The 19,243-nt window shown below is 37.2% G+C and overlaps 1 protein-coding gene and 1 long non-coding RNA gene across 3 annotated transcripts in view; both read right to left on the bottom strand.

Annotated features, from left to right (window-relative positions):
- Positions 1-2,133: 2,133 nt before the first annotated feature.
- LOC113600983 (uncharacterized) lies at positions 2,134-8,057 on the bottom strand. The gene is made up of 2 exons (XR_003422108.2): positions 7,049-8,057; positions 2,134-3,152 (listed from the first exon to the last, which is right to left on the bottom strand). It is a non-coding gene; the product is annotated as an uncharacterized LOC113600983 (long non-coding RNA).
- A 1,056-nt stretch (positions 8,058-9,113) lies between these two features.
- The window catches only part of CDADC1 (cytidine and dCMP deaminase domain containing 1), a 46,156-nt gene continuing 36,026 nt past the window's right edge, over positions 9,114-19,243 (bottom strand). Inside the window, exons 8-11 of one of the 2 annotated variants that reach the window (XR_003422109.2) lie at positions 17,140-17,329; positions 16,204-16,313; positions 12,449-12,509; positions 10,650-10,725 (exon numbers count right to left, since the gene is read on the bottom strand). Coding sequence is in view for 1 of the 2 variants with exons in the window: in XM_015068887.3 (XP_014924373.1) it covers positions 10,652-10,725; positions 12,449-12,509; positions 17,140-17,329 (325 nt within the window). In the remaining variant the exon portion in view is untranslated. Of the gene's footprint in view, positions 10,726-12,448; positions 12,510-16,203; positions 16,314-17,139; positions 17,330-19,243 lie in introns of both variants that reach the window. The other variant, XM_015068887.3, reaches the window with a different exon arrangement.

Raw genomic sequence — 19,243 nt, forward strand, 5'->3', positions numbered from 1 at the left:
GTCCCTCTGGTAAAAACAGATAATATTTCACTGCTTTTCCATTGTGCATAATCATTACAAATCACGAAAATTCCTTGAATGTGTTGCATACTGAAACTTCACTCGAATGTATCATAAAAATTTTTTTTCATTGTTTTTTTAAAATATTTTTGAGAGTGAGTGAGTGGGGGAGGGGCAGACAGAGAGGGACACGAGGATCAGAAGTGGGCTCTGCGCTGACAGCAGAGAGCCCAATGTGGGGCTCGAACTCAAACTGTGAGATCATGACCTGAGCCTAAGTCAGCTTAACTCACTGAGCCACCCAGGTGCCCCTCATAATTTTTTTTTTAATTTTGTAGAGTGAGTTATTATAAAAAATGATCATAAAGTAAATGCTCAGGCTTCAGGGGAAGCTCATCAGGGAGTACCCGGGATGGATGTTTCGGAGGTACAGGGTGGGAGCCAGGGTCTGAACTGAACCGGAGCCTGAAGCCACCTAGTGGACCAATTCTAGCACGGATCAGAGTTGAACACCAGAACCAAAAAAGAAATCAGAAATAACAAATGCAAACACATCCAGATGCTACAGTGATGGTGAACAAGATTTGACTCTATCCCCAAAGGTTGCTTTGAGAGGATCTTTCTCAGGTACTCCTCATCTCCATCAAGTCTTTAAAAAAGTCCTTGGTGGAAGAACATGCACTGCTCTAGCACAATACCTTAGGGGCTTAACCCCAAGGAAAAGATGGATAATGGTATTATGGGGTGGCTATTTGTATCAAATATATTAGTGAAAATGTTTAAAATGACTGTGGGAATTTGATGCTTAAGGCCAAAACATTACAGAAAATACAAAAATGGAGATGTGAATATATTAATTTACCTCTATTTTTCGTCCTCAAAATCATTAAAATGAAAGTAAAGGATTTTTGTTTTATTTTGAATATAAACTTACAGGACAAAGAGAATGGAGAAATCAACAGCAACATTTTGGGAGGTGTGCCTACGAAAGCGAGGCCCTAAAGGCTGCTGCTCTGCATGATGCCATGTGCTCTGTTCTACACTGTTCCAGAATATCTGGTGAAGAACCCTAGTTTATTAGGGTTTCAACCCAAACCTCAAAACTTCCTCTAGTAGTGTGACAAGGATCATGAAACAATGCCTTCCAATTTCTGAGGGACAATGATTCCCAATCTACGATTCTATACCTAACCAAACTATCAATTAAATGTGAGGAATGAAGATATTGGCAGATACTCAGAGTATCAAAACTGCTCCACACCCAAAGTCTTATCTGACAGTCATCCTGCTACCATGTACCCATTCTCTGTATCCTTTCTCAGGAATCTTCTGAAAAACATGCCCCACCAAGTAGAGAAAGGCATGGGTCCCTGGAAACAGGGGATTCCCAGGACAGTTGTGAAGGATGGGCCCCAAAAGATACCTGTGCAGCATGTCTAGTGAGCAATCAGTCCAGACTGGAGGTGGACAGAAGGCTCTAGGAGGGATTTCTTCAAAAAGAATTTTTTTAGGATACCCAATATGCCTGACTGTATTGAGAGAAGGTTATATAACTGGGAGACAAGTTTGGCTATAGATTAGTACTAAAATAGAAAACCAAGCCAAAAAAAAAAAAAAAAAAAGGCAATTTTTGAATTCAGGAAAATAAATTCAATAAAGAAAGGAAAAGGAATGCTAGTACACATGACAAACTGTGATTAGTATTTACAGAGTCATAATGACAAACAGTGAATATTGATGCAACCAAAACAAAAGTGTAACAGTGTGGAGCATGGAGAGAGGGGAGTGAGGTGAAAGAAAGCTCTTCCATTATGGAAATTCAAAAGACAATGGCTCAGGGGAGTACGGGTGGCTCAGTTGGTTAAGCATCAGACTTTGGCTCAGCTCATGATCTCACGAGTTCATGAGTTTGAGCCCCACATCTGGCTCTCTGCTGTCAGTGCAAATTTGGCTTCGGATCCTCTGTCTCCCTCTCTCTGCCCCTCCCCTGCTTTCTCTCTCTAAAAATAAACATCTTAATTCGAAGTAAGGTTTATAGAGCTATCTATCAATTCAAAGTAAGGTTTATAGAGCTATTTATCATTTAAAATATGTAGGTATAATTTTACTAAAAAATGACTAAATTGACAATAATGGAAGTCCTTGAATTTATTACTGTAACATACATGTTAAAATCAGCCAACATGTCAAATGTGAGCTTACATTAGAAACAAAACTGAAAATGGGGGGAAGGGAGGCACAATCCTGACACTTCTTGATTAGGCCCTTGCAACATTGTGAACTAGTATTTAAGAAATCATTTCATCTCCCAGACTCTCCTGTTTCCAGATTTATAGAAAGTGTGCTACAGTGGATGAAATCTGAGTTCCTTTGAAATCTATTTAAATGCAGTTCAATGTACATGGTAAATATATTTATAGACCAACTTCCACATACTTTAATGTAGGGTATTCCATTTTAAATGGGCCTCATTTTCAACTGGTACTTACTAGTGGGGTTTGTTTTACTTGGAGACAGGATCTTCAAAACTCAGCCTAAATTATAGAAAAGTTCTGTACTTTTTGTATTAAGTAGGTCCATTGGATTTTTAATGATCAACAGTAATTGTATTAAAAATATCAATGAGTCTAGGGGCACCTGGCTCAGTCGGTAAAGCATGTGACTCTTGATCCCAGGGTCATGAGTTCAAGCCCCACATGGAGTGTGGAGCCTACTTAAAAAAAAAAAAAAGGGAATAAAAAAATCAATAACTTTAAGATACATGACAAATGCTGATACAAGAAAAGATAGGCCTACCTGGTCAACAGATAAGAGAAAATTTGATCAGACCCAACAGTTTGCTCTATCCTTGCAAAATGAATCATAGTATGTATGATGACTCAGGCCATGGAACAGGTATGTCACTTTTCTGTGCTGGGAGGCAAATATAATAGACTCAATTCTATGCTCTTAAGAGAAGGAAATCAGGCTGTCTCTGTATGACATCCAGCTATGACCAAACCTCACCCAAGTTAACTTTTGATTGATTGATGTATAGCCCAGCTAGGTGTTAACTCTAGATTTTCCATTACCTTTTGGAAACAGGTGGAAAAAATTATTGCAGGTTGAGGGTATTTACAAAATGGTCTGGCTGATTCACATGTATCAGTAATCTGAAAAACGAACAAACAGAACCAAGCAAAGCTACAGGTTATAACCCCCCCCCCCCAAATTAAAATCAGAGATGTGAGATTTCAAACTGCTTTTGACTTAAACCTAAGGGCTTTAAAAGATGTGAAAATGAATCAGTTCGATTTGTCATCTTCAAATCTGGGGATCTAGCCATAGAAAAGGCCTTAGGTATCATTATACTACATGAAATGGCCTTACATCCAATACAGTAAGGCATGTATCGTAAAATACACACTTACACTCACTTGATGGTTTATGTCAGTGGCTTTCAGCTGGGGGTGACTTTGCCCCCTAAGGAACATTTTTGGCTGTCTTCTGGATGAGGAGTTGCTACTGACATCTAGTGGGTGGAGACAAGGGATGCAGCTAAATGTTCCACAATGCAGAGGACAACCCTCACAGCAGAGTCATCTGGCTCAAAATACCAATCGTGCCAAGGTTTAGGAAACCTGATTTTCTGGTGTGATAAAAATTAAAGACAAAACTCTAGCAAAGCTAGTAAACTGCTCTAAAATCTCAATAAAAGGTTTTTTGGTACATCATTTAGTTAGGATTCTGAAAAACTCACAGCTTTAAACTTGTGCTTGGAGGTAAAGATATACAGTCAACTCTGGAAAATAAACATTATGCATTCAGTCTGCTACTGGGCAAATTTCTTAACTTCTCAAAATATAATTTTATTATTTTTGACAGCTAAAATTTAATTTCTTCTATTTTAAAAAGTGTCCAAAGCAAATTACACTGTCTCCATTTGGGATGGAGAGCGTTTAGCATGTAGGTGCTCAGGAGTTGAGTAAATGGTAGCAATACATCTACATGTTGGCCTGAAATAACAGATCCCTAGTTCCACACTCAGTAGGTTATAAACGTGGCCTGAGCTGTAACTCAGTCCCTTCTTGGGGTGACTGAGGTAGCCATCCATAACCCGTTAGCACATTTCCTTCACTGTGTCAGCACAATGAGCCACAGCATAACTGGAAGACCAATCTGCTCAACTACAGAGAAGTTAGAAAACCCACAAAGGTTCTGGCCCAAAAAGCTTCCTCTACTAACCAGAACAGAGTCACCCAGGTTAGAGCAGCTAGTTATCTTTTCCCAATAGGAAAGGTATCACAGGCTAAGGAGAATGAAGAAATTTGACAAAGGGTAACAGAGTAAATTAAATGGATTGGCTGTAAGTCTCTCTTAGAAGTGGGCATAATCAGAGCTGACTTGGTAATGGTCCTGAGAGGCTCTCTGGTTGGCCTCTGAAACAGTGCTGGTCTGGCAGTAAGCACGAATGTTCTTCCAGGAACCCAGTATGTGGGGTGCGTGGGTGGCTCAGCTGGTTAAGCAGCCGGCTTTGCTCAGGTCATGATCTCACAGTTTGTGGGTTTGAGCCCCGTGTCAGGCTCTGTGCTGACAGCTCAGAGCCTGGAGCCTGCTTCGGATTCTGTGTCTCCCTCTCTCTCTGTCCCTCCCCTGCTTGTGCTCTGTTTCTCTCTGTCTCTCAAAAATAAATAAACATTAAAAAAAAAAAAACCAAAACAAAAAAACAAAAAAACCAGCATGTGCCCTTGAAAGCAAATGTAAAAAAGATGTGTAAGGAAAGGAAAATTTTCCCTTCTTCCCTTCTAGATTCTTTGGCGGGCCTAAAAATTAAATTGATATAAGATAACTTATCAGGAGAAAAAAACAAATTTAATTCCATATATACACAAGCCATACAAATATGAGACTCAAAAGAAGTGACCAGGCAGGCAGCCTTTATACCTTTTAAAAAACCCAGAAACAATTATTTGTGAAGAATTGATGAAGGAATTTGGGCTTGGGGTGGCAAATTAATGAAGAAGTAACGAAGCTGTTTTTACAGGCTTCTCAGTCCTGAATCCCGTCTCCAGTGATGAGAATGCTTTTACCCGCCAGGTGCCGAGAGGGTGCCCTTCACACGGGAGTTTATTTCCTGCTTCCAGGGGGACAAAGGAGTGTCCTTCTTACAATGGCTATTTCTTAAATAATTTTAATTCAACATAATCCATATGCCAAAGTGGCATATTTTTTGGAGTGGCATATTTTGCTTCCCTTCAGTCCACCTTTGAAACTGCAAAAAGCTTCATAATCCAGAAGCTGAGTTGGTAGATTATTTTACTGTTTCATGGAATTAATCTCTTAGTCTTAAAAACAGCTCAGTTCAGTTAAATGGTTGTATCTAATATTAGGAGGTTGTGATGTAACTGGGCTCCCACAATTGGGCCTATAATGTGTGAGAAATCAACTATTTATTAAGGCATTTTTATGGAAACAAAAGAAAAACAAAGGTTAATGATTACAACAAATTATAAACCAGCTTCTAAGCCCAGGGGCAGTCAGTCAAGAAAATTTCTAGATGTCAGAGTCAAAGCATCTTTTGCAGTTTGAATGTCTCTGACAACATCAGGTGTTCAAGTAAACTTTCTGAGTGGCACATAGAGCAGCAGGCATGATTGTTGAAACACAAGTTATTGTGGCCATTTCTCCGAAAGTTTATATCAAGTCATTGGCATTCAGTTTATAGGGCTTTGGGGGAAAGGTTAGTTTTGTTCTTAGTGATTCCAAGTCAAAACTGGGAGAAAATTGGAAAGGTTTATTTGCAGAGCTATAGCCAAATATTGGAGGAAACTATAACTCAGGATCCAGTAACTTTAACAGGTGGAAAACAAAACCTCAAAGCTAATTAACAGCACTAGAATCTGATATTCATAAAGTTTCTTTTTTAAGTTTATTTATTTACTTTGAGAGAGACAGAGACAGAGTGAGTGAGGGAGGGAGGGGCAGAGAGCAAGGGAGAGAGAGACTCTTAAGTAGGTTCTGCACTGCCAGCTCAGAGCCTGATGTAGGGCTTGAATTCACAAAACTGTGAGATCATGACCTGAGCCGAAATCAAGAGTGGGACACTTAACCAACTGAGCCACCCAGGCGCCCCTAGAATCTGATATTTATAAAGGTGTATTACTGAAACATAATTTTTCCATCTACCAAAAATAATCACAGAAAGACTAATTTGTTTGCAAATTAAATCTAGTTTCAATAAAGTTGGCCTATTTACACAAGTGTAGCAAGAATAATAACTGATCATATAGGCTCTTCTAACTCTGCTTTGCTACAATTTTTGGTAAGGAATCTCAGATTGAACTCTTAAAAGCCTCTTGAGGCTAGGAAGCCAAGCCAAGGACTTGCTGTCACACTTCACCTGCAATACCTACAAATCTGTGTTAATTCCTCTCTTCTCAAGGTCTCCCAAATATTCTGAGGTTCCTGAGCCTGCCAGGAAGTGACCTTCCACATTCACCTAGTAAGGCTGCTGGGAACCCTGTAAGCAAGGTACCAGGCCAACTTTTCCAAGGGGCTCTATTGTTTATTGGCTCCCTAAAGTCAACCGTAGTTTCTTAAAGCTGTCTGGTCATATCTAAGTCTATGTAGATCTCTCAGATAGGACATTCCAGTCAAAGCCTCAGTAACATAACCAATGTTTCCACTTATGCTCATTTTAAGAACAGATTCTTATTGAGCTTACTCAAATAACTGTATTGCCATGAAAATAAGAATACTCACTAACAGTTGTTAAATTCTGGAGGTATGAGGTAGGGAGAAAAAGCAATTGTTTCAATTCTGCTTATAAAGGAATAATTTAACAAACTGCTATAAATCATAGATAAATTAAGAGAAAAGAGAAAAAGGTTTTTCTTAAATCTGGAAAAACCAAACATTTAAAAAAAAAACAGCAATGTTTCAAACCAAAGAGTCATAAAAAATTATGATCATCCTCCTCAGTTCACTCACTCCCATGTTCATTCAACCCCATGTAATTAATGTTTGTTCTGTGTGAATTCATTTTTTCGGTAGTTCTGGAAATTCTTACCCAGTTCAGTTGGACGACCTTAAAGTTATCAGAAACTTGTATTCCACAATACTTGTTAGAGTCCATTCATGAACTCCTTGAAGATGAAGCACTTTTACAGGAAAGCTTTTACAAAACATCAGAATAAAACAGTAACTGTCTGTAAAGGAGAAAGGACTTAAAAATGGCCACGGTTAAAGATCTGATAAAGTTCATTACAATGCAATTGGCAAGAAAATCTGATTATATCTGGGAACACAACATTTTAAGATAATAACTGGAATTACAGTGATAACATTATGCTGGGACATCTGATTTCTAGGAATTTCATATAATTTCTGCAACACTTAAAACAGATACCTATACAATGTAAAGAAAGCTTGATATTTCTTATTTAACAATACTTCCCATGTAATTTAGCAATATCACATAAACCAATTCATTTAGCACCTCCCTTTTATAAAGAGAAAAAACAAATCTTTTGAGATGTTCCAGGGACCCTCTGGAAAACTCCAACTTACTTTCCAGGTCAAAAAATTGTGTTTAAAAATCGATTTTGGAAAGTTTGCAAAAAATATCAAAAGGTTTGGACACTTGACTAAATAGGATCACAGATAATACTTAATTATATTTTTAACCAAAGTGACGAAAGATTTTAAAAGCAAATATAGGAGATTACATTGTTTTAAGTAAAATTCAGCTCTTAGCGTTAAGACTCAGTAAGTAATCAAAGATCTGATAAAGAAAACATGAAGCACAGGAAAGTATTTTAGTAAAACACAACTTTTTTGCTTTTCAGGCAGATTACTCAAAAGGTAAAAACAAAACAAAACAAAACATTCATAATATCTTATTAAGAGCAGACCAATAGTCCAACAAAACTTTGCCCTTTCTGCAAATGAAAGAAAATTACATACTCAAACTATTAAAACAAAAAAGCAAGTGTATCATTTTTAAAAACCTTTATAACAATTCAATTTTTAGCCAATGTGACTACAAAACTAACTCCCTCCCTTCCTTCCTTCCATCCTCCCTCCCTCCCTCCCTCCCTTCCTTCTTTTCCTTCCTTTCTCTTTTTCTTTTCCTAAATGTCTATGTCCTTAGTTTGTCCTTTATTTTTCTCTTTTCATTCTGAAATAACCAGCTTTACTTTAGGACAAAATTTACTTTCTTTTCTCTTAACAAAAATACATCTCCATACCTCATACCTTTTCTTACCTAAAAACACATCCTAGTTTCCTTGCAATACAGAGTTGTTTTTTATTATTTCTAGTAGTTTTAATTATATATATTATAAGCTTTCTATAGTTACATTCATAGGGTGGTTCTCAAACTCCAAGGTCATTAGGAGAGCTATGAAAACAGAGATTGCTAGGTCCCACGCACAGTATCTGATTCAATAGGTCTCAGCGGACCCCAATAATTTGCATTTCTAACAAGTCCCCAGGTGATGCTAAAGCAGCTTGTCCAGGGAACCCCCTCTGAGAATCATTCTCTCATGCTTCTGTCTTCCACTAGACTGTGAGCTTCTTGAGATGAGGGAGCATTTCTTACACATCTTATTTCCAGGATCTAGTCAGTGTCCTGTACTCATTCAATCAATCAACAAATACTTACTGAATGCCTATTATGTGCCAGGCACTATTGTAGGCACTGGATTCATCATTTAAAACATTTATATATTTATATACATAAATATATAAATTCATATATATATGTACACACACATATAAATTCATATATATATAGACACATATATATATAATATATATATGTGTCTATATATATATATCCCTGCCCTCATAGAGCCTTCCTTCTGGTACTACATAGTAAATTCTCAATAAATGTTGAAAACTGAGTTGTAAAGTTTATAAGGTTGTAAAGAAGGAAATATGGCATTATCATGAATATTTTAATAGTGCTTGTAAATATCCATTTTCTACTTCCTAAGCCTAGTTTTTCCCATTTTATGTTTCTCCCTTCAGATATCCCCCTCAACATCCAACACATGCATCCATAAACCTGGCAGTATACCAGGCTTTGGCATCTTACAAAAATTTTGCTGATTGATTTATAAAATATTAAATGTGGATGACATATTAGTAAAAAAACAATTCTAACATGAATTTAAACATGTATAATTAATATATTGAAGCAACTGGGAGGATGTAAGCAAATCTCAGTATTTTCATATTGATAAATATTTTAAAATAGCTTCACTACTGGTTTTCAAATTCGCCTTAGTTATCTCTAAGGATATCTCTCCTCCCCTCTCTCAATATTTAAGGCATTTCTCAACTGGCTGGTATGATGACTTTGAACTCCCAGTGCACCTAAGTGGGCTGCTGTACAAATAGGGGCATCGGTCAACATTTGGATTCTCCTGTGTAGAGTTCTGAGAGACTCCGTTAGGAGGCCTCATGAGGCCAAGTGGTGTCGTGGAAGGGAAGGGGATGATCGCAGGGGCAAACCTGATTATCTCTGCACAGCCAAGGCAGGTGCACCTCATGATGTCACATCCAGGCCCGTGGGCCATGGGCTATGCACTCCCTCCCTAACTCTAGGAAAGTGCAAGACATGTACCTTCATCTTTGGACTAATTTCCTGAAAGTTTCTCAGCAAATAAAAGTTGAGAGGTTTCACAAAGAGCAATTTGGAATGCAACTGACCTGACTGGCCATAATTTTACTTTCAAGATTCCCAGGATTCTTAAGGTTTGCAAATAATTTTTTAAAACCTTCCATTGAAAGCCATGAGACACTCTATTAATTGTATGGAGCGAAAAATGGGCAGCATTGGTGAATGGAATTCAAAAAAGGCTAGTTTCAATATTCCAGACTATTTCTTCACTGTTAACATCATAACCAAAGTTGGCAGTGTGAATGACTTCAAGAATCAGTGCTGCCTCAGAACAGTATCTTCTTCCTACTGCTATCCCAAATCAGTGATATAACACCCTAGTCCAACAAATCATTGTGATTTCTACATATTGGAAGAGTTTTAAAAGAAAATTAAGAATGTTGTCAGGAATATACTTTTATAATGGGGATCACGTATATCAACTTCATTTTTATGATCCTAATTATGATTTAATTAGGATTCAATCCTAATTAAATTCTGATTACTAAAAAGCTTTAGGTATAATAAATGTGAACTTTTGGTGAGCCATACACTGACTTAAAAATGGCCAGGTCATCATTTACTTCCCTGGAGCAGTTTACTAATTATCACCTTCATAATCTGAAGGAATTAATATTTTTCAAAAGGTGTAGAATTCTCTGCTGAGATGTGACCCCAGTGAACCAGCCCCTCTAAAAAAATTGGCTAATGTAAAGCTAAGACAAGGAGAAATTAACCTCAACAGGTGATTAAATTGATCTCATTAAATTATTGCTACCTCATTTAATGTAATAAAAGACCACACCACTATATTCTGGAAAACAGACAAATCTAAAATAAAAATATTGTCGTTAACATCATTCATATGGTGATAATAAAGTAGCTTCCTTAAATTTTTTTCCAGTTATTCATAAAATCCATCCTTATTTTCTGAGTTAACAAGGCTAGAGTTTTAAAAGTGCAATAAAAGTTCTTGAGGCTTCACTCCAGTCTAGACAGGACTTCTTAGCGGTTCCCGAGACACAGCTTTTTGCTTTGGTGCTGATCTTCACCGGGAGGGATGGGTCTCAACACACCGTCTGGCGTTCAAGAATAACTCAGTGTCAGGAAAGTTTCACTTCAAATACGTGGGTATTTGTTAAAGTCATATAGGTTATAAGATCAAAATAATGCCTAAATTCAAAAGGAACACTCATGTTTATTTTACCTTAAAATTCTCAACTGTTGAAGAACAGACTCCAGAAAACTCACTCTGGTAGTACAGTATCTGCCCTACTGACGAGCAGGTTCACTCAACTCTGAAATCTGTACTTTAAAAGGGCAAACATATGATATACAAATTCTACCTCAATAATGCTGTTACAAAATTTAAAAAGAGACAGGAATATTATTTGTTGCTATCAAGCACTTGTTCCAAAATATATATAAAACATGAACTTGCAGTTCAGTGAACAGTCACAAAGTAAACCAACATGTGACCCTAACCCAGGTCAATAAATAAAACATTGCCAACAAAGCAGAAGCCTTGCTCTTGGCCCTCCCTATCGCAACCTCGCCTTTCAATCTCAGGACTGCTAACCGCAGCATGTTTTCCTTTCCTTGGTGATCTAGGAATAATAAATCCTAGATACAAGCCCTTTATTGATGATTAAGTGGCAAATATCTCCTATTCTATGGCTTGCCTTTGTACTCTTTCAATGACATCTTTTGATGAACAGATGTTCTTAATTTTAACATAGATAAATTAATTCATCTTTTTTATGGTTAGTGCCAATTGTGTCCTTTCCCTAACAACAGGGAATTATTAACTGACCCCCTCAAACACTGTTATTGAATACACATTCTTTAATCAGATCCACATGTATTTTTCTTTGCATTTTTTTCTCTTTTTTTCCTGGTTAATTTTTTTAAAAGATGGAGTGGGTAGGTATTTTTTTTCCAGATTACAAATAAAAAATACACTACTTGAATAAGTAAAGTTAATTCACAACACAGAAAATCAAGATATTTGCACGGAAATTATAGAATAGGAATTCTTTTCACAAAGACCTTTATATTTCCTAAGTTTTCAGGGTAATCAAATCATTGTTATTATCAAAAAAATTTTACTTATTATAATTAACTTCCATTTACCTAGAATCCAAACAAATAACATAGCTAATATTTAAAGATAATACTGTATAGCAATAACTAATGTTCAAAATTATGTGGCTAAGGAATTACAAGATCTCCCAAAGATGACATTACATTAAAAATATCTGTGTTAATATGCAAATAATAAAGCTTTGAAGACTAGTAAGTAATTCATTTATGGTAGCTGAGATGACTTTAGTTAGATTATTCAAATAACCAGAGCATTTCCTTTGTCTGACCAATCTCTGCAAATGTGCCTTTACTCTAATAAAAAAGTACATATCCTCTAATTTGGCCTTAGAGCCATCTGTATTAATTATACACATTTGTCCTTTCTAACTGTCCAGCAAGCTTTTGTTTGGTATAGAAGAGCATTGTTGTTTACTCTTTCATATAAATTTAATTTATATATTCAATTTGTGCATGATTATTTGTATTAAACTGCAGATTCTATGGGACTGATTATAAACCAGCACTTTCCATTGAATCTAGCATATAGTAGATACACAAATGTTTGTAAACAACTTGAATGGCAAAAATCTAACTTGCAGAAAGAAAATGATCTATCTACAACCACAATTTCAAACACCTGATCATTAAAACTCACTATGTATCCTTTCTTCTTAGCAACAAGAGACTTAGCTTAATAAGAGACTTTTAAATACTTACTCTCTCTGCTTTCAGGCTCATTTTGTTCACCCACACAAGTTCTTGATGGATTCAGCTGCCACTGTAAAAGGGTACAAACCTTTTATTTTTATGTTTAAGAAGGATTTAATAAACAGCATTTCAGCACCCTGTTGTCAATATCAAAACATTTTCTTTAAATGTAAGGAAAAAAAAAGCATGTTCATACCAACCAGTCCCTATAATGACCCTAAATGACCCTGAATGATATGACTTCTGGGATCAGAATCAATATTCTTAGGGAAGGAATTTTTTTTTTAATATGGAATTTATTGTCCAATTGGTTTCCATACAACGCCCATTGCTCATCCCAACAGGTGCCCTCCTCAATACCCATCACCCACTTTCCCCTCCCTCCCACCCCCCATCAACCCTCAGTTTATTCTCAGTTTTTAAGAGTCTCTTATGGTTTGCCTCCCTCCTCTAACTTTTTTTTCCCCTCCCTCTCCCCCATGGTCTTCTGTTAAGTTTCTCAGGATCCACATAAGAGTGAAAACATATGGCATCTGTCTTTCTCTGTATGACTTATTTCACTTAGTATAACACTCTCCAGTTCATCCACGCTGCTACAAAAGGCCATATTTCATTCTTTCTCTTTGCCAAGTAGTATTCCGTTGTGTATATAAATCACAATTTCTTTAACCATTCGTCAGTTGATGGATATTTAGGCTCTTTCCATAATTTAGCTATTGTTGAGAGTGCTGCTATAAACATTGGGGTGCAAGAGCCCCTATGCATCAGTACTCCTGTATTCCTTGGGTAAATTCCTAGCAGTGCTACTGCTGGGTCATAGGGTAGGTCTATTTTTAATGTTTTGAGGAACCTCCACACTGTTTTCCAGAGTGGCTGCACCAGTTTGCATTCCCAGGAAGGAAGAAACTTTAAAGATCCTTTACTTTCATTTTAAAGGTAAAGAAGCAGAAGACCAGAGAAGTGTAGTGACTTGCCCACTAAGGGCAGCAACAGAATTAGCATCTGAGTTTGCCCAACACTGTAGAGTTTCCACCACACCACATTCCATCTCCAGGTCCTATGGCATCTTATAACAGCCAGAGAGATATAAAGAGAGAAAGTACGACCAAGATAATCTTGCCTTTTAGTATGGTTATATCACACCATATACCATATCTCCTCTGATTACAGTGTTCCATCTCAACCGTTCAAAAAGAAATAGGGAAGCCTGATTGTTCTCAGATAGTACCAAGAAGCGTGGGGCAGCTGAGAAGAAAAACTGAGTGTAATCAGTACGTCACGGCACAGCCCTTCCCTTCTCACTTGGCTAGAAATCCCCATCATCAGAATTACTAATAACTTGACCAAAAAGGCCTATTAGGGCACTATGTCTAGAAAGGCACAATTCAATGTGCCTTCTGTAAGCATCAATGAGTTCATCAAACTATCATGATCCTTGAGGGGGAACGAGATACAAGACAAACATTTTTCCATGGGTAAAAAAGTCTTTGGAAAGGGAGGACATCTAGAACTGGTTGGTTGCCTATAGAAATGGGATGGTTGGGATTAGCACCAGGAAAAAGAGGACTTACATGGGGTGGAAAATTACATATGAACTTAAAAAAAAAAAGGCATGTTTCAAAACATGTCAAACTACTAAAATCTATTAATTTTGGAAAAGTAAAAACTAATAACACTGAATCTATATTTAAGGATAATCATAAAAAGACTATTTCTAACTTTAAGAAACTTAGAAGCGATTTAGGTGCCTCACAACAGGAGGATGGTTAAATAAGTTAGATCTGTAAGTTAGAATATTGTATAACTATTAAACATTATTTTTGAAGAATTCTCAATGACACAGAAAATACAGCAACATGTTAACAGTAGTATCTATGAGCTGTAAGAGAATATCTGTTCTTCTTTACATCCTTGGTCCTCTAAAAGGAGCATATATTACTTTCAAAATAAATAAATTTAAAATAAGTAATATGACCTAATAGAGAAAAATGTACATGTATTAAATAGAAACAAAACAAAAGCTTCTGAATAAGGACATGGGTCTATACTGGTAAAATCTATTCTTGAAAATACTGTTGCTCAGCCCTAGCCTAGTTTGCAACAATCCCACAGAACAGAATCACTCATCTCAAGGTATATGGTAACACCTCAAGGAGAAAAGCAAGTTTTCCAAACAAAATTAATTTCAATTTGCTTTAATCTTAAAAAAAACCCAATTTTTTGGACATTCCTATACCACTCTTGACAATCTAAAAATAAGTATAACCATTATTGACATTCAAATTTAGAATGAATACTAATTCATGTTAGTCTCTGGTATTTATAAAAAAAAAAAACCTAGGCATTTAGCTAACCAGGGAGTTTGAGTCATTTACATAATACTGCAAACCAGGCCAGATGAGGGAAGGAGGAGAAGGAGGAAAAGGAGGAGAGAGTTAACCTTCACCAGAAGGAGCACAGAGAAGAATCGTGTGCACCTGAGTGGGGTACTCCTGTGGGTCTTGGCCCATCTCTGCCGAGGGGCCTCACACCCTCTGTCTTCCTGCCTCCCTCTGCTTCTCTCACCCTATATCTTACATTCTTCTGACCTCTTCATTGTCTTTACAGTGAGAAAGCTACTCAAATCCGCCAGTAAGCAAAATATTTCAGAATTCACTTAATCTGTCTGTCACAATCCTGAAGAGCTAGGTCATTTAATCTTTATGGAGAGAATGTGAAACAACTATTTCCTTCTACTCCTCAGGAGGAATGAAGAGACAGAAAACAAAAACACAAAACCAGAGATTTCTCTTTGACTAGCTGGATGTAAGTTTTTGTTTGCTTTTACAAAAGAGGCACCTTGCTCATCTCTCCTTTCTTTCAGGGCCCTCCTTTTTTTAAAAAATCATGAACTTTAAATAAAACTGGAAATAAAAAAACAAAAATAAATGACAAAAATAAAAAGGGTAAATAGTTATGATACTTCATACACACAAAACCTAGGCAATGTGCTGTTATAATTCCAAAATTTTTAATATAAATATGTAAGTATATGTATACACATATGTAGACAGTTTATTATTATTTTTTAAATGTTTTATTTATTTATTTTGAAAGAGAGAGAGCAGGAAAGGGGCAGAGAGGGAAGAAGAGAGAGAATCCCAAGCAGGCTTCACACTGCAAGCACAGAGTCTGATGCAGGGCTCGATTCCACGAACCATGAGATCATGACCTGAACCGAAATCAAGAGTCAGAGGCTTAACCGACTGAGCCAGCCAGGTGCCCTAATAGACACTTTAAAACATATCTTTTTGGTGCCTTATATGTCCCAGGCACTCTCGACTCAAACAGGAATGTAAATTTGAAATTTATAAATAGTTATATGCCTTTTATATCTACTGCAAATTCTTGTATATAAGTGTTACATTAAATGCCAGAGTTATCATTAAAAATCAACATATGATTCTGGAGAGGGGATCTTTTTGCTATACAGAACACTGGGACAACTGGTAAACTTTGGCTAGAATCTGTGGATGAAATTATCAATGATAATTTCCCAAGTTTTGTGGCGGTATCATGGTTTTGTAGGAGAATCTACCATTTGAGGAAATATGTAATAAACTATTTGAGAGTGATCTGGCTATCATTTTTTTTTAGTATTTTTTTTTTTTATTTTTGGGAGAGCATGAGCAGGGAAGGTGCAGAGAGAGGGGGACAGAGGATCCGAAGTGGGCTCTGCGCTGACAGTCTGACAGCAGAGAGCCCAATGTGGGGCTCGAACTCACCAACTGCAAGATCATGACCTGAGCCAAAGCTGGACGCTCCACCGACTGAACCACCCAGGCGCCCCAAGAGTGATCTGGCCACCATGTCAACAAGTTACTCTCAAACGTTTCTGAAAAAAAAAAGTTCTTTGTAGTGGTTTTGTAACTTTTCTGTATGTTTGAGATTGTTTCTAAAAAGTTTTTTAGGGGCGCCTGGCGCTGAGTGGCTCAGTCAGTTGAGTGTTGGACTTCAGGTCAAGTCACAATCTCATGGTTTGTGAGTTTGAGCTCCACATTGGGCCCTCTGCTGTCGGCACAGAGCCTGCTTTGGATCTTCTGTCCCCCTCTCTCTCTGCACCTTCCCCTGCTTGCTCTCTTTCTCTCTCAAAAATAAATAAACCAGAAAAAAAAAGTTTTTTAAAAGACTAAATAGTAAAATAAAGTTCTATGTTTTCCATGAAGTATCTCAGTACTTTTTCTGAAACATCAAATATTAAATCCCTTCTATCTTTTCTAATTTTTCCCATGAGAAATGTGTCGTGAGTGCGTGTGTGTGTGTGTGTGTGTGTGTGTGTGTGTGTGTGTATTTGTGTGGGTCCCTGTCTTTTGGGTAATCCTAAACTATTTTCATCTCTATTTACCACTCCAAACCAGAAGGGTGAGGGAAGAGGCGGGTGAGGGATCTTCTTTTGTTAGCCACCAGGTGGCACTAAAGGGTCCACCAATTCAGGATCTGTAAGGTCAATAATGTGCAACTTGTTACGGACATGTCGATTCATAAGACAGAGATCCTAAGCTGAAAATCTGTAATTAGATGAGTAGTTGCACATAAAAATAAACTCAGTGATAATAGTTTGTTGAAAGTCTTTAAAAGCATGGGAATCACTAAAAATATTCAGCAGGGTAGGTAACCATATAATAGAAAGTATACTTGAAAAAAAATGTGTATCTACTTACTGTAAATTTGCTAACACCCTCAAGTTCCCCAAATCTCATGTAAGAGATGTCTGCTTTCTTTTTTCCAACATCTACATCTCCTGCATAGATTTGTTTTATGCCTGCACCTTTAATTAAAGGTACACACTCATCACATGGGCACTTTGTGACAAAGATCATACTTCTTTCTTCTGGTTTTATTTCTTGACACCTACAAAAAATTTATAAGTATTAGGAAGGTAGCTTCCACAATGATAGTTATATTTTAGAGAAATCTTCAAATACTAAAACTGAGCTGCTTTTAAAACAAATTTACAGCATTATAAACAATAAACTTTATTCTTGCCAAATTAGTGAACATACAAAATATATAAACTCATTAAATGTTAATATACAATCTGAACATGACAATTATTATAATTAAAATTCATTTATTATTCTAAGCAATTAGTAAGATGTTCAGTATTAGATTACAAATAAAAACAGAAAAAGACAGACACTGAAAGAGAGAGGGAGAAAGGGAGGGAGAGCAAAAACAATGGATAAGTAAGAACTTTGTAATACCAGAATGAGGGGCTAGAAACTCTCCTCTTTGAGAGTTTACCATGAGAGCTTAGACATTAGCTCATCATGGCAGCCAAAGGATCTAACCCTTATCTAGTATCGACTGGTTATTTAATAAATGTTTACTAAATTGATAAATTAATATTAAAATTCTGCTTTGAGTTATAGTTCCTTTATTCCCTCTCTGAGAAAGGATACTTTATTTTAACAAGCGTTTGGCTTTGACAGATTCATACTTCCGCATAAAGTAAGCAAGTAAACCCGTAATGAAGAGCACAAGGAAAAGAACAGAGCAACTGTTTGCTGAGGGAGTTTAGGACCAAGAAATGCCCTCATCTGAAGCTACGGGGATTACACTTCCTGGTTCTGTGGTTTCTGCTGCTCTCAGTCAGCTGTCCTATACAACCATCCGCCCTCCATATTCACCTCCCCAGTTCAGACTCATTCTGCTTGCCTAGACTAGGGCAACAGAATGTTATGCATCTGGTCTATTTAAATAATATACCTGCAACCTAAGTGATTGGTAGGGTGGCTCTGTCAACGCCCCTCCAACTCCCCACTTTTAAATTCAAAGTCCTCCCTTGTCCAGCCCCAACTTACTCCCACATGCTCCACAGTCCAGCCCAACTGGAACACTCATGTTCCCAAACACACAAGCATTTTCCTACTTCTAGACCATTGCTATGCCTGAAGCAAGGATGGCTTCCCTTCAGGTAAGCCTCTCCAATTGCCACAATCCTACCAGACATTCAGAACCCAGCTCAAATGCCAGCTCCTCCTTAAAGCTTTCCCCTTTCACTTCCCCTCCATCTGCAGCAGTCCATGAATTTCCACAGGACTTTGTGTTGGCATTTCCCAGAGAACCGATCACCTTGGCTCAGAAGCACTTTTCTATCCTCCTGCTGCATTATAAGCTCCTCAAAGACCAAAGCCATGTCTCGCTCAGTTTTGAACCCCCTAAGATCACTCCCTCAGTGGTAATGACTGAGAAATGTTTGTGGAAATGATCTAAATGAACACCAGAAGGAGGTGATGCCAGTTATAATCTCTCACCGAAACTATGTTAAAGCAATTTGGTTCATGATAAAATCTATATATTCCTAAGTATATGCGTTCTAGGTTTAGAAAACAAAGGACATCTTACAACTGAGAAAGTGGAAGACCCTAAGGACAAACACCAAGCAGTTTTATATTGGAGAGAGAAGGAAGACCAAAAAAAAAAAAACAAAAAAAAACAAAAAAACAGGCTCGCTCAGCAAATTTGTTTGTTTTTTTTTTTAAATATATGAAATTTATTGTCAAATTGGTTTCCATACAACACCCAGTGCTCATCCCAACAGGTGCCCTCCTCAATACCCATCACCCACCCTCCCCTCCCTCCCACCCCCCCATCAACCCTCAGTTTGTTCTCGGTTTTTAAGAGTCTCTTATGCTTTGGCTCTCTCCCTCTCTAACCTCTTTTTTTTTTTTTTCCTTCCCCTCCCCCAGGATCCACATAAGAGTGAAACCATATGGTATCTGTCTTTCTCTGTATGGCTTATTTCACTTAGCATCACACTCT

This window comes from Acinonyx jubatus, chromosome A1 (genome assembly GCF_027475565.1).
Source record: "Acinonyx jubatus isolate Ajub_Pintada_27869175 chromosome A1, VMU_Ajub_asm_v1.0, whole genome shotgun sequence".
Classification (NCBI taxonomy): domain Eukaryota; kingdom Metazoa; phylum Chordata; class Mammalia; order Carnivora; family Felidae; genus Acinonyx; species Acinonyx jubatus.